The 17013-nt window shown below is 38.4% G+C and overlaps 1 protein-coding gene across 9 annotated transcripts in view; it reads left to right on the top strand.

The window, feature by feature from the left end:
* The window catches only part of MRTFA (myocardin related transcription factor A), a 180195-nt gene that overhangs the window by 41522 nt on the left and 121660 nt on the right, over positions 1-17013 (top strand). For 8 of the 9 annotated variants that reach the window (XM_036866137.1, XM_036866135.1, XM_036866134.1 and 5 more), the window contains exon 3: positions 14326-14587. In XM_036866137.1, the coding sequence (XP_036722032.1) occupies positions 14326-14587 (262 nt within the window). Of the gene's footprint in view, positions 1-13497; positions 13516-14325; positions 14588-17013 lie in introns of those variants that run through there. The other variant, XM_036866133.1, reaches the window with a different exon arrangement.

Below are 17013 nucleotides of genomic sequence, written 5' to 3'. Positions count from 1 at the left end.
TTATTGGTCATCTCTGGTATTTAAAAACACTCCTAATTCTCTTTGTGTTGTATTCTCTTTCATATCATCTAAAACTTCCAAGTTACTACATTCGGATGCTTTCTTCTCTTTTAGATGTAGATCACGAGTGTGCTTCCTTTCTCCTTCATTGATTTAGAACCTTTCCATTTTAAGATATGCCACCAAGACATTAGAATATTTCCATGCTGGTGTGCACTTACCTTTTCTTTCTTTCTTTCTTTTTTTTTTTTTGCTATACACATCATGCTTATTGCCTGCATAGATGCCTACAAAATGCGCTGCGCTAACTGCTGACTGCTGCTGTGTGTCTTAGCATTTTATAAATTCTGCAGTAACTGCTCTTAGATGTAGCTGTAAAGTGGAGATTCCTGCAGTGCTTTGGAGAACACTTTTGCTGTATTTTATATTTGTTTGGGAAGTGGATTTCTTTGCCTGTACTCTCTCTTCCCTCTTTATTTCAAAGCTTTAAATACAATTGTACTGAAGTTAAAATCATATTTACTGATGTCTGTTACATTTTATTCCATCAGAACTTCTCAGCACCTTTTTTTTAGAAATATTACTTGGCTGAGAGTAATAATATTTGAAGCAAGAGGCTGTCAGAAGGGAAGACTAATGGAACATGACTTAGGAGCTGTTTTTATTTAAGTTGAGATTTATTATGTTTCCAGAGGTTCTGCCTTGATTGAAGCCTTTAATGACCATGAGCAACTGAAAATGCATTTTTTTAAAATGTACTAGTGTTTTAAAAAATTAATTAATTGATTGATTGATTGATTTTTGGCTGTGTTGGGTGTTTGTTTCTGTGCGAGGGCTTTCTCTAGTTGCGGCAAGCGGGGGCCACTCTTCATCGCGGTGCGCGGGCCTCTCACTGTCGCGGCCTCTCTTGTTGCGTAGCACAGGCTCCAGACGCGCAGGCTCAGTAGTTGTGGCTCACGGGCCTAGTTGCTCCGCGGCATGTGGGATCTTCCCAGACCAGGGCTCGAACCCGCATCCCCTGCATTAGCAGGCAGATTCTCAACCACTGCGCCACCAGGGAAGCCCTGAAAATGCATTTTTAAACACAAACTCTGCACTGTTTACTGTGAAGGTAATGTGAAGAGCAAGTGCTTTTGTATGGTACCTAATCTTGTCAGAATAGATTCATTTAATCAGTAAGTTAGCTTTTATAGTTAAAGTGTAATCAGAAGGATAATTGATGAGAATGCTGGTGGTGTTTCATCTCAAATGCTGCAGTGCTGTCATAGATTGTACATTGTCCTGAGTGTTCCTTACTGTAGCACCAGTAGGTGACTAGGAGCCGTAGCCTAGCCTCTTCTCCGTGACCCATATTGAAGACTCTAGTCTTCAATATACTTTTTCTGGGTAGCAGAAAAACCCAAATGAACTTTTGGGCCGACCCAATATTTGCGTTTGCTGTATTCCTACAAAATTGTGACAGTTTCTGGATTTTTTTTCTTCTTTCTCTTTTTATGGCAAAATATTTCATTCTCAGTGTTTTGAAATATTTGATCAAGAGTTTAGGAAAATATTCATGACTCCTTTTATAAAGAGGGAACATATTCTTAAGATATGGGGAGAGAGCTCATTGGGAGACCTAAGGATGTGAGGCTCTGGCACTGGAAAATAGTGCTTCTCTTCAAACACTCCATTGTAGTGTGGAAACAAAGCACAATACTGTAAATGTCTTCCCTTTCCCCCAACTGCTGCCTGTCTTCATCCTAGGTGAGTTTTGTCTCAACAAGTTTTTCATTCCAAAGGTAGTATGTTCAGAAATAACTAGTCTTTTTCATATTATTCATACCTGAACAGCATCATTAGGGCACATTTTCTATACTGTGGCCTGGCAACATTTCAGGTTGTCCTGGCTTATTGGAGTGTAAGGTTTTAACGTCAGAGTTGAAATGACAGAAGAATTCCTAACTTGAAAATTGTCTTATGATGGATTATGTAATTTTGTAGGTGAATACACAGATATGTTCAGATCATATTTAAATTTATTCAGGTCTTTTATACATAGCATATGGACTGCTAAACATCCATCATTCTTTCTCTTAGAAAAGAAATTTCTTTCTTTTTTTAAATTAATTAATTTATTGGCTGCGTCGGGTCTTCGTTGCTACACGGGCTTTCTCTAGTTGCGGCAAGCAGGGGCTACTCTTCATTGCAGTGCGCGGGCTTATTGCGGTGGCTTCTCTTGTTGCGGAGCAAGGGTTCTAGGGCACACGGGCTTCAGTAGTTGTGGTGCGGGTGCTCAGTAGTTGTGGCTCACAGGCTCTAGACCACAGGCTCAGTAGTTGTGGTGCACGGGCTTAGTTGCTCCATGGCATGTGGGATCTTCCCGGGTCAGGGATTGAACCCATGTCCCCTGCATTGACAGGCGGATTCTTAACCACTGCGCCACCAAGGAAGTCCCAAGAGAAGAATTTCTAAAAGAATTCCACAGTTAAAAACTGGAACATATTTGAACACCACAGAAAAGGGATCAGGAATCATAAGGAAAGCATATCTGTAGTGTTTGTGGGCATGAATATAGTTTAAGGAATGTAATGAAGTCATCTTGCGAAAATAGTGCTTTAAATCTTAAGCAGCCTTTTCTTGGGGAGCAGGGAATTGGAGATAGGGGTTAAGGCAAATTGTCAAATTTCTCTTAAATGTTTGCAACAAAATGCCACCTTGTAGTTAAACTCTCTGTACTTTTCAGGATACCTTCTCATAAGACCCTTTAAGATAACAGGACAAAGAGTAACAATTTTTATTCAGAGTGACTTGCCCAGGGTCGTATCACCAAACTCAGTGATTTAAGATATTGATATAGGTCACATAACTTTTCCCCAAAACAACATTATTGTAATTGTTACTAGGGGGCCAGGCAGAATGGTAAATTATACCAAACTCAAAAGTCAGGCAGCAGGCTAAGGTGAACAATTTCCCCTACAATCTATTCTCTACACAGCTGCCAAAGTGATCTTTAACAACATGTGTCAGATCATATCACTCCATTGCTTAAAACCTCCTAGGGGCATCCAGTTTTTCCTAAAATGTATTTCTCCCCTCCTGTTCTGCTCTCTGCCCAGGCTGGTCTTTCAGTCCCTTGAAGATGTCAAGCTCATTCCCACCTCATGGTCTTTGAACTTGTACCTGCTGTTTCCTCTGCATGGCTGGCTGCTTCTTGTCAAATTCTGGTAGCATCAGATTGTGTAGTGCTTAGAGACGTGGGCTCTGAAAGCTGATTCTCTGCGTTCCAGTTATTTAACCTCTCAGTGCCTTCGTTTCCTCACCTGTAAAAAATTGGATAATATAAGTAAATACCTGTTAGTGTTGTGAAGGTTGAATACACACACATGCGGTGCCTCACACAGAGTAAGTGCTCATTAAGTGTTGGCTGTTACAAAAGTCTCAGCTCAGAATCACCTCCTCAATGAGACCTTTTTTGAACATTTAAATTAAACATTTAAATTAACCTTCCTCCACCCCCCCATAATACTTATAGTTACCTGAGATTATTTTATTGTGTATTTATTTACTTTTATTTTTGTGTCTCTCTCACTATAATGTAAGCTCCATGAAAGCAGGAATATTTTCTGTCTCTTGCATTTCCAGTGCCTAGAACAGTGCCTGCTCAATATATATTTGTTGAGTGAATTAATGGAAGCCAGATCCACCCCAGAAGGTCTTCTTAGGTGACATTAAGACTGAAAAGCAGTTCGTGTCACTCAGTTAAAGGTGTTCCCATGTGTACCCAACACCATGAAGTTATGTTCTAAGCTACGGGTATCTGGCAGGGGCTTGTAGAGAGTGGTGTGGAGAGGTAATACAAAGAAAAGGAGTTGAGCCTGCAGATAAAATACATATCTTACTTTTCTTTATTTTAAATGTTTTTATTTATTTCTCCTGCTTCCAGCTGGTAAGTTCATGTCCTTTTATATAAGCCCTTGAGCTTACTTGTGTCTTTAAGTTTAGGGACAGCTGGTTGCCCCTCAGCATTATAAAGTTACAGCTTTATTGAGCTTCTTCTAAAATAGTGTGAGTAGAAAGTACCGATATGTAATTAGATACTCGGCTGTATATGATAATTTTAGGAGTCAGAAGGATGCTGTAAAACCAAAGTAGGCAATCTGAGACTAGGAATTCCTGAGTTATCAACAGAGTCAGGTATGATAGCAATTTCTCATTCCCTTATATCTATACCTCTGCCTTTTCCTCTTATTAATACTATCACTCCTTTTTTTGTTTTCTGTTTTCTTCCTATTCTTGTATTCCTTTTTGTTTCTATCCTTCTACTTTCATGTCCATGTTTTCCTTCTCATGTATATGATGGAAACTCAGATGATGTTTCTATTATTTGGCTTTGGCTCCTGCACCCAGTACCCAGAATCAGATTGATCATCCTCTCAGGTAAATGTCCTCCTTCTTTCTTGCCTGCTGCTTTTAGTAGAATCACCGTTCTAGCAGTCACTCTGGCTTAAAACCATGGAGTCATCTTGACACCTCCCTTTCTTCACCCCCACAACCAAACACAAACATGTCCTATCACTTATAAATTCTGTCTCATTCATTCAGCATGAACTCAGCAAAGATTAGAATTTCTGCTCTGTGCCAGGTATGACTCCCTGTTGTGTGTGACAGTTCCCATCTTTCTACATTTGCTACCCAAATTCAGGATCTCAGTAAATTATACTTTGCCTAGTGAAAGTAGCTTCGTAACTTTTTTCCCAACTTCATATTCCTTTTTTCCAATCCAGTATTTATTGCACTGCCAGATTAATTCTCTAAAACATGGTTTGACCATGTTATTCCCTACTTCTTTTTTTTTAATTTTTATTTTATGTTGGACTATAGTTGATTTATAATGTTGTGTTATGTTTCCTACTTCTTAGAGTGAAACTGAGCTTACTGTTCCAGTCATATCTCATATAACTTGTACTTGATTGCCCTTTTAGAACATACTCCACACTTTCTCACATCCATGTTTTTGTTCATGCTGTTCTGTCTCCTGGAAGAATATAAGCTCCCTGAGGGCAGGAACTTTGTTTTATTCACTGTAGTATCCCCTAGCACCCAGAACAGTACCTGGCATGTAGTAGTTACTCAGTAGATATTTATCGAAAGAATGAATGAGAAATAAGTGAATCTTGTCAATACTACCTATTTAAAAAAATTTTATTGATGTATAGTTGATTTACAATGTTGTGTTAATTTCTGCTGTACAGCAGAGTGACTCAGTTATATATATCCTTTTTCATATTCTTTTCCATTATGGTTATCACAGGTTATTGACTATAGTTCCCTGTGCTCTACAGTAGGACCTTGTTTATCCATCCTGTATCTAATAGTTTGCATCTGCTAATCGCAAGCTTCCGACACTTCCCTCCCCGACGCCCCCTTCCCCTTGGCAACCACAAGTCTGTTCTCTGTGTCTGTGAGCCTGTTGCTGTTTCGTAATACTATCTGTTTTTTAAAAAAATTTATTTATTTTATTTATTTATTTTTGGCTGTGTTGGGTCTTCGTTGCTGCGCATGGGCTCTCTCTAGCTGCGGTGAGCGGGGGCCACTCTGCGTTGCAGTGCGCGGGCCTCTCATTGCAGTGGCTTCTCTCGTTGCAGAGCATGGGCTCTAGGCGTGTGGGCTTCAGTACTTGTGGCACGCGGGCCCAGTAGTTGTGACTCACGGGCTCCAGAGCACAGGCTCAGCTGCTCCGCGGCACGTGGGATCCTCCCGGACCAGGGCCCGAACCCGTGTACCCTGCATTGGCAGGTGGGTTCTCAACCACTGCGCCACCAGGGAAGCCCCTATCTATTTTTTATGACTGGTCCCAAACATTAATATTACCTCTCTTAGGAAGCCTTTTCTGATCTTCTGAGTATTTCTGTTTAAACATAAATACCTACCTGTGACAGAACCTTTTTCCCTTTTTTTTTTTCTGTATCAGTGCTGACTTTGATTGTGTATGTCATGTGGTTGCCATGAGATTAATATAGTCGGTAAATGAACAAATGTTTATTGAGTTCTTATTCTGCATCAAGTATGATATCTAGGTACTTGAGTCAAAAAGACAGTAGAATGGAATTCCTTTCCTCAGTGAACTTAACTGCCTAGTGGAGGATCAATCCATTTTAACAGTAGTAAAATTAAGCAGTGAGAAGCAAGCCTGGGATCTTATGGAAGCATAGCCTGTTGGAAGGGGTTGGATAATAGGGAGAAGGGGGTAGGTTGGGGAAGAAGAGGCAGTTCTAGGCTGTCACAAGTAGAAAGCAACATATGGCGGGAGCAGTGGGTACTTAAAGGGGAGTGTGAGAAATGAAGCAGGTACTCTGAAGGGCCTTGTACTGTTGGTATTGAAGAGGTAGTACTATATTGTTACCTTTTATCTGTTTTGTTGGGATAAGAGGAAAAACTTGGATGACTGATTCCCTGTAGAATGATCAGGAGGAGCTGAAAACCTGAAGTGAGCAAAAGCTGTAGCTCCATGGAACTTTCTGAAAAAAATTACTTGGGAGGTAAGATTTTTGTTATGTGGAATGCCTTCCTACTTGATTGATAGTCTATATAAGCAATTCCAATTTGAAAATAAGTTTTTTCCTGAGAATTTGAAAGCATACTCTATTATCCCAGTTTCCAATGTTGATGTTAAGAAATCGGATGTCATTTATTGTGTCTCACAGTGTTGTGGGTCAGGGATTTGGGTGGGGCTTAGCTTGGGGGTTCTTCTGCTCCACATGGTGTTTGTTAACTTGGGTCCACATGGTGGCATTCAGCAAGTGACTGGGCATGCCTGGGGGGTGTCCAGGAGTATTCAGGCCTGACACCTTGGTGGGGAATGTCTGGAAGGCTAGTCTTAGCTAGATCCCTTTTCTTTTCAGTGTAGTCTTGAGACCTCTTCTTATGGTCTCTCCATCAGAGCAGCTGGACTTCTGGGAGTACAGTGCTCCCAAAGATCAAGGTAAAAGGTGCCAGTCTCCTTAAAGTCTAGACCTGGAACTGGCATAGCATCATTTTCACTGTACTGCATTGTTAAGGCAGTCACAGCCCAGCTCAGATTCAAGAGGAGGGGAAATAGACCTCACCTACCAATGGGAGAAGTGTCAGGGAATTTGCAGTCATCTTTAATCTGCCATGCCACTCTTCATGTGCTTTCTGTTGTTTTGAGTTAGATTTTATATTTTCCTGTTTCTTGTACTCCTTGGTTTTGGATACTTCTAAGATGAAGAGGGAGCAGAAAGGCCTTTTCTTTGCCATCTGTAGTAGCCTGAGTAGTTTTTAAGACATCTGAAGATAATGGGGATGGTAGTAACAGAGATAAGGGCAGTTAGCTAGCCAAGGCTAGATGTTTTCCTCACCTTTCACTGTAGGATCTAGGACAGTACCTAGTACATAGTTAGCTCTCAGAAAATACTTGTTCTCCAATTCCTTTGTGTCAAATTATATATATATATCTGCTTAGACAGTAAGAGTTTTAAAGATTTTGGTTTATCTGTTGAAGATAAATCAAGGAAAATAAGAGTAAAAATCTGTACAGTTGAAAAAAGATTCATTAATTGATTAAAAAACCACTTTTTACACAGAGAAATTTTTTTCTGAAGAGTAGTATCATTTGGTTGCATGAAACTCTTTGTCATGGGTCATAAAAAATCATGTTAGTATATACTTTTTTAGAGTTATCAGCTGTCTGCCTGAGCTCTTCCATTTCTCTAACACATTTTGTGCTATTGCGTCTAGTTACATGTGCCGCTCGGCACCAGCAGAAGGCATGCAGCCCAAAAAGGGGGTGGGGTGGAGAAAAGATGAGGGAGAATCAAGCCAGCAAGAGAGGGAAACAGATGGGTTGTGGGAGATGACCCTGCCCCCATGTTGTTTTTGTTCTGGCTGCTACTGATCGTATGTGAATCAGCAGCCAAAAAATTGGGAGTCGGTGATCCTATGATGAAAAAGAAAGTTTGATTTTGGACTCAGTAGAATTATAAATTTACAACACTAAAACATGATGCAGATTTTTTCTTTTGGTTATTTTAATTATCTTTCCTTTGAGACATTTCAGAAAGTATTTTGAGATATAACTCTTTAATTTTTCCAAATAATATATGTATAATCTGAGATGACTATTACTCTTTCAGCTTTTCTTTTTCATGCAAGTTTTACAGTAAATAAAATTTTAGGCATATTCAGGAACTGGTAGAGGAGACATAATCCATGATGGCGATTCCTCAACATTTTTGGATCTTGTCTCTAGATGGTCAGAGTTTACTAGGACTTTCTCCTGTGGGCTATTAAAAAATGAGTAGAAAGTAGTATGTTTGCTAGAGAAATAAATCTTCCCAATGTATATATTTCATGCTAAATATTCTCTCTTTTCTTTTGTTAGTGCTTATACTTGACTTTTGTTTGGCTTATTTTCTAAGATCAAGATTAAGGAAACCTTGCTTTATGTCTCACCAAGTCTTCACTTTGTTCTATGGAAGAATCTTATTTAAAAAAAAATTTTTTTTTAAAACATTTTAAGAATATTAGCAAACATACACCAATATAGAGAGAATAATAGTATAATGAATCTCCATATACCCAGTATTCAGCTTCAACAGTTACCAGTGTTCTGTCTCTCTTGTTTCATCTGTTCCTCCTGCCCCTTACAATTTTTTATGGAAGAATTTTATTGTAATACCATTTAATGTTAGCATTTTGAAAGGCTATATCCTGAAACTTTTGAAATCTTTAAATTAAATACTACTGTAGCATATAATTTGCCCAGTAAATATGTTTGGTAAACTATATAGGTATGTAAAATTTTAAAATAACCTCTTCAAGCCCTTAATGATCCTATAAATATGGAACTTAATCAGTTACTAAGCTATTAAAATAAATTCTGAATAGAACACTCAGTAAAACAGTTTTTCAAATTGCTTTTTCTTTCATTCTAGGCAGTGGCAGGCACAGTCATGGTCCAAGTCACTACAGAATTTAATATTCCTTTCTTTAATCTATTAAAAATGTATGAGTTCTGAAAAAGATCACTTTTTAAACTTCTTCATTTTTTCTTTATGCCTAGCACTTGACTTGGGTTGACTTTCTTTTAGGGGTCATAGTCCACATTTTCTTTAAAAAAAAAATCTTTTTTTTAGAAGTACTGGTTATGTGCATTAAGTACATAGCAGAATTACAGATGCATGCAGTTTAACTTCAAACTTCATTAGAGAAATCATGACATCATGTGATGGATGGACCTTTGTTGTCTTTTGGGAGCAGTAACACATGTGAATGTCAGATCTCCAAATCTCAGCAATAATAATAATTTTCTAATTCAAAGTAATAGGAGGAAGGTTGTTCTGAATTACTGAAAAGTAAATTAAGGGACACTTTAAAGAATAGACAGTTTATTCTTTCAGGCTCAATGAATAATATGAGTTAGTTTAGTAAATTATTTCTTAAGCAGAGATCTTGCCAAGCCATTTAAAAATTATTGTGGTAAAAAACATATGATACTAAAGTTACCATCTTAATCATTTTTAAGTGTATAGCTCACTAGTGTTAAGTATATTCACATTGTTGTACAACAGATCTCTAGAACTTTTTCACCTTGCAAAGCTAAAACTCTATATCCAGTAAACACTACTGCCAGGCCATTTTTAATGGAAAAATAGCTCATTTGAAATGAGAAGTATACATTTACATATTAACATTGTCTGTGTTATGTGCTAGTCTCTTTTGTAATCGTGTAAAGAATTATGCATTATGAGGCAGTATTTTAGTTTTTCTCTTAATCTGGTAAACACTATAAAATTGGTGGCACTCTTTTATCCTACCCCTCCCTCAAGTAGCTTAAAATATTTCTTAATCTCATACTTCATTATGGTATCACAGATATCAGTGAAGTCTGAAATAATGGGATTTTGCTGTTTGGTTAAGAACTTTTTATATGAAACTATGATTCTACCCCAGCAGTTTAATTGGAGTACTTAAGTGGAATGAGGTTTGCTGGTTCCTATCCTGACTTCCAAACGTTATTCTTAATTTTTCTGTACTTTTTCATACAGTCTTCTTGTATTGTTCAGATTTTCCTCAAGACTTGCCTGTCTTGGTCCCCAGACTGTCTTTAAATATCTTTCATTTGCTTCTGTCTTTTGCAGACAGGCATTTATCAAGTGGCTGTTAATGTGCAAATACTACTTGCAGGGTCTGTCTACTGCATACACACACAGCTGTTACCATCTCAGTTAAATTTCTCCATTTTCTAATGAGAGGTATGAACTCATATAATCTATAATGATTTAACAACTTTTTTTTCCAGTTTTATTGAGATATAATTGATATATAGCACTGTGTAAGTTTAAGGTGTAAATAATGACTTGGCTTACATATATTGTGAAATGTTTACCACAGTAAGTTTTGTTAACAGTTATCATTTCATATAAATACAAAAACATTTTTTTTTCCTTGTGATGAGAACTCAGGATTTACTCTCTTAACAGCTTTCAGATATACCATGTAGCAGTGTTAACTCTACTTATCTTATAATTGGAAGTTTGTGTCTTTTGACAACCATCATCCAATTCCTCCACCTCCCACCCCAACGGCTGGTAACTACAAGTCTGATCTCCTTTTTTATGAGGTGTTTTTTTTTTTTTTTAATTTATTTATTTAATTTATTATTTTTGGCTGTGTTGGGTCTTTGTTGCTGCGTGCGGGCTTCTCCCTAGTTGTGGCGAGCGGGGGCTACTCTTCATTGCGGTGCGTGGGCTTCTCATTGCGGTGGCTTCTCTTGTTGCGGAGCACGGGCTCTAGGCGCGCAGGCTTCAGTAGTTGTGGCACACGGGCTCAGTAGTTGCGACTCGCGGGCTCTAGAGCGCAGGCTCAGTAGTTACGGCACATGGGCTTCGTTGCTCCGCGGCATGTGGGATTTTCCCAGACCAGGGCTTGAACTTGTGTCCCCTGCATTGGCAGGCGGATTCTTAACCACTGCACTACCAGGGAAGCCCCCATGAGTTTGTTTTTATTTTTGTTTTTCTGTTTGTTTTTTAGATTCCACATAAGTGAGATCATACAGTATTTGTCTTTTTCTGTCTGATTTATTTCACGTAGCATAATGCCCTCAAGGTCTGTCCATGTTTTTGCAAATGGCAGTATTTCCTTCCGTTTTGTAGCTGAATAATATTCCATTGTATATTAACAGCTGTTTATTGAAAACCTGTTACTGTATGTGAAGCTACTTTTCCTAGGTCTTAAGGTGGAAATTTTTTTTTTTTAATAAATTTATTTATTTTTATTTTATTTATTTTTGGCTGCGTTGGGTTGTCTTTGCCGTGCGCGGGATTTCTCAAGTTGCGGTGAGCGGGGGCTACTCTTCGTTGCAGTGCGTGGGCTTCTCAATGTGGTGGCTTCTCTTGTTGCGGAGCACGGGCTTTAGGCGTGTGGGCTCCGTAGTTGTGGCTCGCAGGCCCTAGAGCGCAGGCTCAGTAGTCGTGGTGCACGGGCTTCGTTGCGCAGGCTCAGTAGTTGTGGTGCACGGGCTTTGTTGCTCCGTGGCATGTGGGATCTTCCCGGATCAGGGCTCGAACCCGTGTCCCCTGCATTGGCAGGCAAAGTCTTAACCACGGCGCCACCAGGGAAGCCCAAGGCGTTTTGATATTATCCTCCTCCTGCTTTCCTTTAGGACTCATTTAAGAGTGGTTTTTTTTGTTTTTGTTTTTTTTTTTAGTTTATTTATGGCTGTGTTGGGTCTTCATTTCTTTGCGAGGGCTTTCTCTAGTTGCGGCAAGTGGGGGCCACTCTTCATCGCGGTGCGCGGGCCTCTCACTATCGCGGCCTCTCGTTGCGGAGCACAGGCTCCAGACGCACAGGCTCAGTAATTGTGGCTCATGGGCGTAGTCGCTCCACAGCATGTGGGATCTTCCCAGACCAGGGCTCGGACCCGTGTCCCCTGCATTGGCAGGCAGAGTCTTAACCACGGCGCCACCAGGGGAGCCCAAGGCGGAAGTTTTGATACTATCCTCCTCCTGCTTTCCTTTAGAACTTCATTTAAGAGTGTTTTTTGGTTTTTTTTTAAACTCACATCTCAGCGCCATCATCCATGTGCACATGTATGTGTGAGCACGCTCATATGTTTCAGGGTGGGGAAGGGTATTCAGGACTCTGTCCTAAGGGGTTTGGGTCTCAAAGGATTGTTAAATATCATAAAATTGAACTTTTTAGCCTGAAAAGGCTGCTGTTAAGGAAAGCAAATATTCTCTTTCAGGGTCAGTGGCAAAGAAAAGCCAGATGGATTAATCATGTTTAACAGTTGTTTTTTCCCAGTGCACATAGAGACATGGCTTAAATGATGGTAAATCATAGGCAAGATGGGAAAAAATTCTTTGAAGTTCAGATTCTGGATTTTCTTGGTAAACATTTGTTATTTTTTAATTCCTAAAATTGTTCAAACCCTTAAAAAATTCTTTTCCCAAGGTTTGCCCATACTACCTCTTAGATTATTGAGTTCCTAATATATATATATTTTTTCTTTTGAACTTGCCTCACTTTCTTTCAGCATTTTTGGAGTAGAGCATCCTTCTTAATGTCTTTATTCTTCTTAATGTCACCCCCCCCCTTCTTAATTGGTCTTATCTGATCTTTTCCATTCCATTTTACATTTTATGAAGAGCAACCAGAACTACAGTCAGGTTTGGGCACATTATAGCCTTACCTGAAGGTAGAATGTGATGGTCCTTTTAGTTTTCAGTGCCTTTCTTCATTTCATGGCTTTCCAATATTTTGTTGGTTTTTTAATCTGAAGCAGATTAAAGTCCTCACTAAAGTCTGCAGGGAACTCCTAGGTCCCCCTTTTAGATTAAGATTATAGCTTTTTCATTATAAAAGCAATATGTGTGTTTTAGAGAAAATTTGGAAACTAAAGAAAGTAAAAATTTTCATAGTTCAAACAAACAAAACCTATTTTGTGTTTTGGTATATTTCCTTATGGTCTTTTTTTCCGTGTATAATATTTTTATATGAGTATGCATTTTTATATCTTTTTGTAAACTTAATTTTAGATAAACAGTTTCCACATTTTAATTTGTAAAACTTGTTCTTAATAATTTCACAGCATTTGGTGGATGAATATAGTCTTAATTCCCTTAACCATTAATTCCCTTGTTGTTAAAAAGACTTTCAAATTATTTGTATTCTTTTTCATTTTTAAAGATCTTGTTCTTTCTCAGGTTGCCATGTGTTTTGTTTTTAGTATTCCATTCCTGGATCCTGTGATTAAACATTCAGTTAGGTTGAAATATTTGAGCTAAAAAACAAAAACACTAATTCGAAAAGATACATGCCACCCCAGTGTTCATAGCGGCATTATTTACAATTGGCAAGATATGGAAACAGCCTAAGTGCCCATCAACAGATGAGTGGATAAAGAAGACATGGTATATATACACAATGGAATACTACTCAGCCATAAAAAAGAATGAAATTTTACCATTTGCAGCAACATGGATGGACTCGGAGGGCATTATGCTAAGTGAAGTAAGACAGAGAAAGATAAATACTGTATGATATCACTTACATGTGGAATCTAAAAAATACAACCAACTAGTGAATATAACAAAAAAGAAGCAGACTCACAGGGAACGAGCTAGTGGTTACCAGTGTTGGGGGAGCAATATGGATGGAAGAGGAGTGGGAGGTACAAACTATTGGGTGTAAGATAGGATCAAGGATGTGTTGTACAAAATGGGGAATACAGCCAATATTTAAATGGAAAGTAACCTTTAAAAACTGTATAAAAATTTTTTTTTAAAAATTAAGCTAATATCCATTATCAAACAGACATCTCTATTTATATTTCTTTGTGGAATCTAGTGGCTTGGGGATTGTTTTCTTAAAGAAATTTTCTCCCCTGGATTATGCTGGTACAATATGATACTTTAATACCTTGTACGCATTAAGTATTATTTCACAAGATATTTTTCCTTAGTAGTTGGAAGGTAACATTTATCTTATAGCTATTTCTCCTTGACTATTTCCTTTTATCCCACTAGACGTGTCTGTGTGTGTGTGTGTGTGTGTGTGTGTGTGTGTGTGTGTTGGTTTTATTTCAGTCGTACATTATCCTCCTGAGTGATATAGTTGAGGACACTTATTGGACTTGAAATCTCATGCACTCTGTGAGCATAGTAAAAATTTAATAATGATGCTAGTTTACTTTACAAAAAGCTTTTAAGAATAGTGGTAGCTCACCAGTACTGTAATTTTTAATAATTAGTATTCAGCATGTACTCAGTGGAATAGTCTTTTTTCCATAACTAAACTTTTTATTTCTCCTTCCATTTCCAGGTTGCCATCACGAAAGCCAAGGTGGATTTCTCCAGTGTCGTGTGCCTGCCCCCTTCCGTCATTGCTGTGAATGGGCTGGACGGAGGAGGGGCTGGCGAAAATGATGATGAACCAGTGCTGGTGTCCCTGTCCGCAGCACCCAGCCCCCAGAGCGAAGCTGTTGCCAATGAACTGCAGGAGCTCTCCTTGCAGCCCGAGCTGACCCTAGGCCTCCACCCTGGCAGGAATCCCAATTTGCCTCCACTTAGTGAGCGGAAGAATGGTGAGTAGATATGGAATTATTGAATTGCCTGATTTGAACCAAGGTCTTCATGTTTCTAATGTCATAGATCCTTACTTTATTTTATGTCTCTTGAAAGTTTCTAATAATCTTAATATTTCTTATAAAATAGAGGAATGATAAGTTTAGGTGGTCATTGTAAGCCCAACATTTCCTGCCTGGGTTATCATAATTGGTTTCTGGGTTTTTTTCCTACTTCTTTGCTTCTCCCTATGTAATATTTCTCATTTTGTAAACCCATATACACATTTATGTAATACATGTATTAATTGGAGAGGGAGAACTATATTGTATGTGTTCTTCAGCAACTTGTGTTTATTGTTCAATATTTATTTTCCCTGTGAGTTATTAAAGGTATTCTGTAATTTCTTCTAATCTAATCTATGAATCACCATTTATTGAATAGTTCTTCTTTTCCCTAGTGATCTTTTTTTTTTGGCCGTGCCATGTGGCATGTAGGGTCTTAGTTTCCTGACCAGGGATCAAACCCATGCGCCCTGCAGTGGAAGCGTGGAGTCCTAACTGCTGGACCATCAGGGAATTCCCTTCCCTAGTGATCTTTAATGCCAGCTTTATTCTGTTTCTCTGTGTACAGGAGTTAGTTTTTGGGCTCTCTGTTCTGTTTCACTGATCCCTCTATCTCTGTGTCTTTACATCATTTTAGTTACTGTTGTCATCTGTTAGGACAGGTCTCTCCTTGCCTTTTTCTTCTTCAAAGTTGTTTTGGCTAATCTTGCCCTTTTATTTTTCCATAATTTTAGAATCAGCTTGTGAAGTTCTACAAGAAAACCCATTGGGGTTTTTTCATCCAACATTTTATTATGAAAAAACTCCAACATATGATGAAGTAGAGAGTTTTACACTGCACACCTTTATATCCACCACTCAGATTCTACCATTAACATTTTATAATATTTTCTGTATAGTAGATCTATCCATCCCACTGTCCATCAATCCACCTTATTTTTGGGATGCATTTCAAAGTAAATTGCAGACATCAGTATATTTCTATTTTATTGAAGTATAACGTTGATACAGAATAACACAAATTGTAAGCATCCTGGTTGTTAAGTTATTACAAACAAAGTGAATACACCTGTGCGTACTTACTATTTAATAAAGAAATAAAATATTTCCAGCACCCCAGAACCACCCCTTGTGCTTCTTCCCAATCAGTACTCCCTCTTCCTGATCAGACGAAACTACCGTCCTGACTTTTAACACAATAGGTTAGTTTTGCTTCTTTCTAAACTTGATATAAATGGAATCATGCTGTATGGTGTTCTGTTGGTGGCTTCTTTTATGTTTTTGAAATTCATTTGGGTTGAATTGTGTGTGGCAGTAGTTCATTTTCATTGCTATATAACCAATCCATTTTATGAATGTAATTTGTCCATTTTTACTTTTGATGGATATTTGGTTTGTTTTAGTCTGAGGCTCTTACGAATCATGCTGCTGTGAAGTTCTTGCTGGGATTTTGATTTGAAATATATCATTTATAGGTTAAGGGGGAGAATATACATTTTAAATATTGGGTCTTCCTGTCCATTAGTTAGTTTTATCTCTCCAATTAAATAGGCTGTCCTTAGTATCTACCCACAGATTTTATAATTTTTTCCATAAAGGTCATGCAAATATTTTATTAGGTATATTCCCTGGTATCTTTTTTGGGGGTAGACATTATAAGTGGTATATTTTTATAAAATATTTTTTGACTCTTTGATACTGGGGGATAGAAATACCAGACCTTTTCAAAACTCCTCTGGCTTTTCTACGTCTGTACCCTCCATTTGGGAAACCCGCCCCCCCGCCCAAACCCCACCCTGCCGCCTTCTTGCTAACTCTTACTTGTCCTTCAGTATTCTGTTCAGACATCATTCCCTTTGAGAAGCCTGTCCTCACTCATATTCAGTGTTAGGTGTCCCTCTTTGTGTTTGCCCAGTTGCCCTTTTTCTTCGTACTTCATCACCTGTGTTGTAATTGGAATTCTCCACTCAGTGGGCCTTTGAAAACTGAAATCAGACATTGTCACACTCCTCTCAGAACTCTTCAGTATCTTCTCATGAGGCTTATGATGAAATCATAGTTTTTACGACATGGTCCTGGTATCACCTCTCACCTGATTTCTTTTTTTTTTTTTTTGTAGCTTAAATCTATTACCTCACAGCTAACCCATGAACAACATCACCTGATTTCTTACCTCTGTTCCCCAGCTCACTCTGTTCCAGACACACTTACTTTCTTGTTATTTCTTGAACATATCAAGTACGCTCCTGCCCCAGGTCGTTGATACTTGTGCTGTCACTGAAGTTCCTGCACAAATGTTATTTTCTCTGGGAGGCCTTTCTCTGCCTATCTTATTAAAATAGCACCTCCCATTACTCTCTATCCTGCTTTGTTTTTCTTCT

This window comes from Balaenoptera musculus, chromosome 10 (assembly GCF_009873245.2).
Source record: "Balaenoptera musculus isolate JJ_BM4_2016_0621 chromosome 10, mBalMus1.pri.v3, whole genome shotgun sequence".
Classification (NCBI taxonomy): domain Eukaryota; kingdom Metazoa; phylum Chordata; class Mammalia; order Artiodactyla; family Balaenopteridae; genus Balaenoptera; species Balaenoptera musculus.
Note: the sequence above shows the minus strand (reverse complement) of the source record. Positions and strands in the feature narration are given on the sequence as shown.